General features: G+C 39.2%; 2 protein-coding genes across 2 annotated transcripts; one reads left to right on the top strand and one right to left on the bottom strand.

Annotated features, from left to right (window-relative positions):
• Window positions 1–890: 890 nt before the first annotated feature.
• LOC129724717 (haloacid dehalogenase-like hydrolase domain-containing protein 2) lies at window positions 891–2023 on the top strand. Its single transcript, XM_055679849.1, has 3 exons — window positions 891–1116; window positions 1179–1698; window positions 1754–2023. Exons 1-3 carry the CDS (start codon window positions 908–910, stop codon window positions 1922–1924), a joined length of 900 nt encoding a protein of 299 aa, XP_055535824.1. The 5' UTR covers window positions 891–907; the 3' UTR covers window positions 1925–2023.
• LOC129724716 (histone acetyltransferase KAT8) lies at window positions 1969–3758 on the bottom strand. Its single transcript, XM_055679848.1, has 2 exons — window positions 3500–3758; window positions 1969–3440 (listed from the first exon to the last, which is right to left on the bottom strand). Exons 1-2 carry the CDS (start codon window positions 3650–3652, stop codon window positions 2094–2096), a joined length of 1500 nt encoding a protein of 499 aa, XP_055535823.1. The 5' UTR covers window positions 3653–3758; the 3' UTR covers window positions 1969–2093.
• Between the last annotated feature and the right edge of the window lie 4561 nt (window positions 3759–8319).

Genomic DNA, 8319 nt, shown 5'->3' with positions numbered 1-8319 from the left:
GGCGGTACATATGAGAGATTGATGAGAATGGCGGAAATGGTAAATAGTGTGAGATTAGTATAAATAGAGTTATGTTTAATGTAGATGGGAAGTTTTGGATTGATTTGATTAGTATGATTTTGGTTTGGGTTTACTTTTCATTTTGGGTTTTATTTTTTGGCCTAGCCACAAGAATCCTTTTATTATTGCACAGGTTTGATGATCTGTAAAACTCAGCCTATAAAAAAAAATGTTTGTTGAAAATAAAATATGACTTAGCCGTTACCAGCAATCCTTCTTGAGCCACTTACTAGGACCCAGTTAATATTTCCATCACCTTTATATCAATGTAACATATAACGACTAAGTCGTAGAAATGAATTGCACATGTGCATGTTATACATGACTTTTCAGGATAACAGAAATAACCTTGTTCACTCCTTGCAGTAAGATGCAATTCTTTTATTATGGCTTTACTTTAGAGAAAAGTAAAACACTTTCTGAACAACGCAAGAGTCGCATTCTTTGAAATTGTTCCCCTTTTTCCCACTTGAAATTTTAGAACATTTATGCATACTTTTGTTTAGACCCACTTTAAGAAGTGAATGTGACCGCTGTTCATTTACTGATTTGTCTATAAGCCCATGCACCACGTCAAGGTTCAGTTTTGTCGCAGGTATGTTGATAGAGAGAAAAATTGTGTTATAATTTAGCTTCTAATCATGTTGCAATATGCTTCTTTTTATAGTAATAAGGCTTAGAATAACAATTTACTTTATGCTTAATTGTTTCGATTCAAATCGTGAAATGAATTTTGAAATAGAATAAAAGAAAATCCAACCAAATTTGAACTTTTTTTAAACGAACATTCAAGAGATATTTGTGATGTTGGTTGATGCATTTGACAACACACCGACTGTCAGAAAGAATGTTACGAACAATAACAAACAAGGCTAACCTTGGCAACATCCTTGAGCTCAAGGCGATACACGCAATAAAATCCGCAAAAGGAAGAAAATACACCGGCAACTGTGCCACTGTTGAAATGCCGAAAATTAGAGCGGCACTGATCGATCTCAGCGGAACTCTCCACATCGATGACCAGCCAACAGAAGGAGCTGTTGATGCATTGGAAAAGTTAGTACACCACAATAATTTACCATATTCTCTCTTTCCATGGATGAATATGATGCTTTTAGACTCCGGAGCCTCGGAATAACGGTGAAATTTGTAACTAACACGACTAAGGAGAGCGTTTCCTCGTTGTACACTCGGCTGGTGAAGATCGGGTTCCAATTAGAGCAGAAAGAAATCTGCAGCTCACTTATCGCAGCTTCGAACTACGTTAAGACAAACGGACTTAATCCGTACTACATCGTAACCGACGATGCACGGCGAGACTTTCCTCCGCACAACTCCGCCCGTGAATACGACTCTGTGGTGATCGGTCTGGCGCCAGAGCGTTTTACTTACGATTTTGTAAATGAAGCCTTTCGGATTCTTCACCAAAGCAAGGGAACGGCCTGTTTGATTGCCATTCACGAAGGTAAATACTACAAGACGAAGCAAGGAATCTCAATTGGACCGGGATGTTTTGTCAAAGGGTTGGAGTACAGTACCGGCATCAAAAGTACATGCGTTGGCAAACCGAATAAGTATTTCTTTTGGTCAGCTTTGCCGGAAGGATTCAAGCCAGACGAATGTGTTATGATTGGGGATGTAAGTGAAACTATATCGGTGTATTTCTTTGAGTCCTTAAAAAAGTCTGTTTCAGGATCCAAACGATGATTGTTTGGGTGCAATGGCAATCGGAATGCAGGGATTCCTAGTGGAAACTGGAAAATATCAACCAGAACTCTATACTAAGGATTCTCTTCCTCAGGTTAGTGGCATTTTTAAAGATTTTCGTTCTGTTGTCGAACACATTGCAAATAATTGTACCTAATAAAAGGAATTCTTTTACTGTCCAATATTAATTAGACCAAAAAATTATCATGTCTAGATAGTCAATTTACCTTCAAATAAAAATAGACGAACATTCGAACAGCATTTGCTTATAGGAATAAAAAATAAAGAGGATAATACGTACTCAATTATGCTGCCTTACTCTTAACTCAAGCTTTCTTGATCTGTTTCACTGGAATGGTGCGCTTCTGTGGAATCCACTTGAGATAGGCGGAGTCGATCATCAGCTTCGGTTTCTTGAACTGCGGCAACTGAAGATGTTCTTGAACTGCCTTGGCAGTAACGCAGATCACATGCTGCCCCTTCCAATATTTGACCATTTTCATCGACTGCAGTGTGTAGATTATGTCGTCCTGAGTAATGCCAGATAATTCGCTCAACTCTTTGATGGTTGTCGTGCGGTATTCTTTCATCAATTCTAAAAGTGTGTAAGCCCAATAGCTACGATAGCTCAGTCGTCCCAAGTCCGATAGGGGCTTTTCTGGGCTTCCAACAATGCCCTCTCTACGAGACAACTCGTAGCTAAAGGCAATAAGCAGCTTTCCGTAGCCTTTGCGCTGATACGGAGGTAGAATTAAAATGCACGCAACATTGTTACCTTCTGGGGATTCTTTTTCTTTTGAAAAATATCCAACAATATGCTGACCATCCTTGTCGATTTCGCATAAGACATAGAAGAAGAACGGGTCGACGTCGTAGTAAAGTGTCTTATGGTCCAAAAACAGTTTGGCCATTAAGCAAAGCGTCTGACAGTAGAAGCGATGATCTTTGCCATCGATTTCAAAAATGGACACAGTGCCTTTTCGATAAATTTCATTTCCTGGCGGTTGACGTCTGTTACAAGTTGTCTTATGATGCTGCAGCGTTTTAGCAAGACGCATATATCGTAGGCAATACTCACATACGTACAACGTTCCAACTTTCCCGTACTCCTCCGGATACGGAGAAAAATACCATGTATCGATCTCGTATTTCCCAAAACGCAGCTTATCAATATATTTAACCTTAGTGATAGCTTCATGTTCTTTCTCCAGAGCGGCCGTAGTCGGATCCATCTCTGCATACGTTTTTTGGACATGGTTAATCTCATCGTGGCGTCTCTTCTGGTTGCGGGTAATTTTTCTATCCGGGTCACCATCAGTCATATCGACCTCACCTGTGGGTTTACCGACTTTGGGCGAATCTTTTGCATTGCCGGACAGTCCAGTCAGTGGACTTTTGCCATTGTGATCCTGAGCAAGTGGGGTTCCACCAGGACCTGATGGTTTTTTGTCACCGCCACCAGTTGGTGTGAGGGAAATGCGATCTTTGGAAACCCACTGGTCCAGACGTCGGTTTAAACCTTCGTAGTGGATGTAATACTCGTACTGCTTAGGATCACAAGAATTCTGTCGACTTTGGATAAGTTGTGCCTGGTGCCATGAGCCGTCTTGCCGTTGTACCATATACTCGGCACCGATAACTAGCTTTTCCTCTCCCTCGTCGTTCTTTGTAAGCTATAGATAAGGATTAACAATTATATCTGATGCTGCTTTCAAAATTACATTTCACCTACCTCCGCCGTCGAACCAGGAACAATATTGTTGCTAGCGTTGCTACTTACGGGTACGGCTTTCGCAGATTGCCGTCCAGAAACGTTCTCAGCATCTTTATCCAGATGCTCAGTGGCTTTGGCCGTTTTTTGAGCAACCATTTCAGTGGTTTTCATAAAGTTTCGTGCAGAATTAGTCCTATTTTTTCCAAATGTTTTCACCGCAAATTTTTGTTTGCACCTACGCTGTTAGTTGTTTTAGGAAAAGTTTTGCCGTTCGTGTCGTGTTCGTGATATCGTTGGGTAAAAAGACTCTAAAAGGTACGCCTACGCTTTGCTATCGACGGTTGTGTTGGTAACCTTGCAAGCTAAATAGAAATAGGGTTGGCATACAGTATAGACAAAGATCCGAACTCGAAGCGAAGTAAATGTTATGCGGAATGTTATTTTTTTTCACGTGCGTGGAAAATGCGTATTGAAAATAAAATGGAGTATTTTTAGAATAATATCACCGTATATGAAAGTAATAATTTACTGGTTTAGACAACAGCCACTTCATTCAAACCAGCAATTGGGATGTTTAACCCAATACCGCCATTTGGCGGGCTTAAGTCAAACCTCTAAAAAGCTTCAATGAATACTTAAAAAGTGTCTATAATGATTTTCAGTGATTTTACCGAAGCCCGTCTAAAAATTAACTTGGGCACTAGAGGGTTAAGCTATATCAGTTTTTTTATATCATCTGAAAGAGCTGCATTTTTTAAGTAAAACGTGATTTAAAAAAAAATTTATCGTTGTTCTTCACTTTTTAAATCACGATTTAAAACTGCTCGAAATCGCTACAATGACAGTTCGCCCACATACATAAGACATACGTAACACTGGCGTTTTTTTTCTGGTACACGTTGCCCCATAGTACTCCGTACCTCGCCCTGTCAAACTGCTCGATAAATAATGAACAAAATGAATTTTCTTTTTCTCGGTCTTATCGAGTTCATTTTGTACCAACTTTTTTGGAAGATTTCTTCCTGAGTGTTACGTATGTCTTATGTGTGTGGTTCGCCCATATACCAACTGTCATTGTAGCGATTTAAAGCGGATTTTTATTCTTCATTTAGAAATCGAAGGATAATGATATAAAGTTTTAAAAAATCACACCCCTTTGGCATCACGCCATGTTTCAAGGGCTAACATCTCAACATATGTAAAAACGAGATAGCATATCACCGCTTCTTTTCATACATCTTTATCTTACTGCTGACAGCGGGCACAAATTAATTTGAGCCCAGGACATGAGTTCATTGTCATTCACTGTTACTCGGTATAGGGATGTCAAAGGCTCGAAAAATCACGTTTTGCTCAGAAAATTACACTCTTCCAGATGATATATAAAAATCGGAATTCCGTGAATAGCTAAACAACCCAATACCCAAAGGGGTGAGATATGCGAAGAAAATGTTGTGAGCCAAAAAACATGTCAAAATCCGAGCCAAACGAACAGGAAATGTAACGTATTGAAAGGTGTTGCAATCAGGTACAATCGAGGATATATTTATTTTCACACGTTTGTCATGGTTTATTGCTAAACAATGAATTGGGTTGTTTAGCTATACCAGTTTTTTATGTCATCTGAAAGAACTGCATTTTGTAAGCAATACGTGATTTTCAAAAATTTTCTATCGTTGTTTTTCGCTTTTTATATCACGATTAAAAACTGCTGGAAATCTGCTCGAAATCGCTACAATGACAGTTCGCCCATATACCAACTGTCATTGTAGCGATTTAGAGCGAATTTTTATTCTTTATTTAGAAATCGAAGAGTAATGATATATAGTTTTAAAAAATCACGTTTTGCTCAGAAAATTACACTCTTTCAGATGATATATGAAAACCAGAAATCCGTGAATAGCTAAAAAACCCAATTGAGAATGCTCCAAAATTGCTTTATCACAGTGATTTTTAATAGGGTGTTTTAGGGGTATGTATATCATTTTTTCTTTCGATAAGAAATGTCAAAAGAAATACATATTCTACTGACTTTTCTTAATTTAAACAGCAACACTATTGAAAAAATCGATTTCGAGTTTTAAAAACTGTAAGGGGTTTTAAGACATACCCTACCGTCAAGAAATCATGACACAGGGAGGCCAGGTCCTTTTTCAAATATCTTCACACTCCACAAAACAATGTCTTTATACATAGAAAATCTGTTAACACGGTCCCCGTTGAAAGTTTACAAATTTTCCAGTGACACATTAAATTGAGTGCGGTTGATCAACCAACTGTTAGGCTTCCACTTATTCACACGCGCTCAAATGTTTTCAATATTAAGACATGTCTTCACATCTGGCATCCCTGTCATGACACGTAAATAGGGAACCTATACATTAGAGAAATGACAAGACACTTACCGTTAAGGCAACTGTCAACATCAAAACGGGCGAGCTGTATAATTTTGCATTGCCGTTATCCGTTTTGATGTTGACAGTTGCCTTAACGGTGAGTGTCTGGTCATTTCTCTAATGTATAGGTTCCCTACACGTAAACCAGGGTTATATTTACCACAAGCCAGCAGCAGAAATGTCACTTTGCTTACTATCAGGGTTATATTCCCCAAAAGCTAGCAACAGCAATGTCACTCTGTGCACTACTTGCCGTTAGTGAAATTTTAAAACAAATATAATTTTTCAATTTTAAAATCAAAGAAAACTCGTAGAGATCTGAGACAAATTACGTAATGCTTACTGAAAGGTCGGTCAACGATTAGTATAATAAAAAGCAGGTATTTTTTCAAATTAAAACCCCCTATTGGTGGTTTACAAACCTTTTGTATGTTCAACAAAATAATGATCAATTATGGTGAAAGTATATAAAATTAAACATAAACATACAATTTAACACCTTCACAGTTTTTGTAATGCACTTTATTGTTCCCCAGGACTTCCACCGTCACCATCAGTAACACGAGTCGAATGAAAAAGTTAGTAAACATTGCGCTTTGGGAAAAGATCTGGCACCTCTGTCATATAGAACCTAGTTGCCAAATTGGCAGTTTTTTCATCGCTGATCTCTCTCTCTCTCTCTCTCTCTCTCTCTCTCTCTCTAATTCAAACCAACGCACGATTAAAAAAGAGAAATATGTTTACTTGTCATTCACATCATTATTTCATTGGTTTTACAAATTTGAAGATATACTAAAACAATGTTTTTAACATCAAAATTTGGGGTAGAAATAATTATAAAAAAGTAGGAGGGTGGTATCCAAGATACGACCGCATAGTTGACGTGAAAATTTATTATTTACAGAATATGTCCAGTAGGTGTCGCACAAGTTAGTAGGAGCCATAATTTTCTTAGAATTTTGTACGTCTGTTTGTCTGTGGTATAATATCAACTTATTTTTCAAAAATGGGTAGATTTAGCGCAATTGAAAATGAACGTGCTAATTCTCACAATTTTGGATAACAAAATAATTTCACTGCAACCTGGTGGGGGGTGACACCCAGGGAGAAAGTGGTGACACCCAAATTTTCCGCCTCAGGTGTCACCCGGTCACGCTACGCCACGAAGGCCAAGCTTCGTGGCCTTAGTGGACTACAGTATGATAGGTCCTCGGCGAATCTCTCTGCTAATGTTGTTCTCGGTAATCACCAGTTAACCCTGAATGCACGCACTTGTCAACTACCTCGATTTCACAACCGCTAGGCTAAATCCGTGGTCTGAGATCAACACGGTCTTTTCTGGGATTAATTGTAGGATTCTGTGCATCATCCCGATTACGGAAACATTCATATTGAGTGGTACTCGATAATTTTGGGAGAAGTTGCCATCTTAGATTTCAAAATAGTCTTTGGGGTCGATTCTTGGCTCCTGTGCACCGCTTCGATCATTTTAGCTGTTTTCCAGGAAATCTATTTGAAATATGTATTTCATTTGTACGGAACCCTTCTCGTGCAGAGAAGGGAGAGAAGCCGTACCACCGTAGAGATATTTCCTACTCCCAAAAACTTCTACATACATGCCAAATTTGGTTTCGTTTGCTTGATTAGTCCACCAGTCGTTGAATGTAAAAAACGTATCTCAAACCTAATTGTGTTGGATTTACGTCACGTTGAGTAGAAATAGCGGTTACGTAATTTCGTTTTCGTGAATTAATGACGCTATTTTTTACACTTTTGATCAAATTTCAGCACCTATAGGTCCAATTCGGTGTGTTCTATCATTTAATCGTAAAAAACACAAATCGGCAACTTTGGCGCTTACGTCAGTCTGCGAGATTACGGCTGTTGCCGAGTAAAAAACAGCATTCGTTGCTAAGGGTAAATTCAAAGTAAAATCGGAATTCGCCCATGGCAACGGAAATGTACCAAATTCGGTTACATCGCAGAGTTCTATCCGGAGAATTTTAAAACCGGAAGCAGAAGGCAGATGCTTTTTGCACGGTACCATCGGGAATTCATCGGTATACGGCAAAAGTCAGAAAAAACAGTGGTGCCTTGATTCGAGGGCAAATGACGTGGTATCTGGAGCTGCTGGAAGACGTACGATTTTCGCTACGTCGGAGTCGTAGTTGCTGTCAACGAGGAAGCTAGCCTATGGTGCGGTAACTCTCTATCCAGCATGCTAGAAAAATGAAGGTGAGATTCCAGTACACGACGTGCAATTCTTCTCTCATCTGTCCACAAACCTTCTGTTGTGAAGGCAGCGGTTGTGAACCCATCTCCCGTCAATTTTAATCCCCAAATCCGATGACTCGCGAGAAGGCAATGGTTCCAGTGGCGTTGGATCCAGTGGGATGGCTCTTTGGCGTTGGTCACTAACCACGGATCGGTCGCAGCGGATGA

The sequence above is a fragment of the Wyeomyia smithii genome, chromosome 2 (genome assembly GCF_029784165.1).
Source record: "Wyeomyia smithii strain HCP4-BCI-WySm-NY-G18 chromosome 2, ASM2978416v1, whole genome shotgun sequence".
NCBI classification, from domain to species: Eukaryota; Metazoa; Arthropoda; class Insecta; order Diptera; family Culicidae; genus Wyeomyia; species Wyeomyia smithii.
This window is presented reverse-complemented; position numbering and strand designations above follow the sequence as displayed.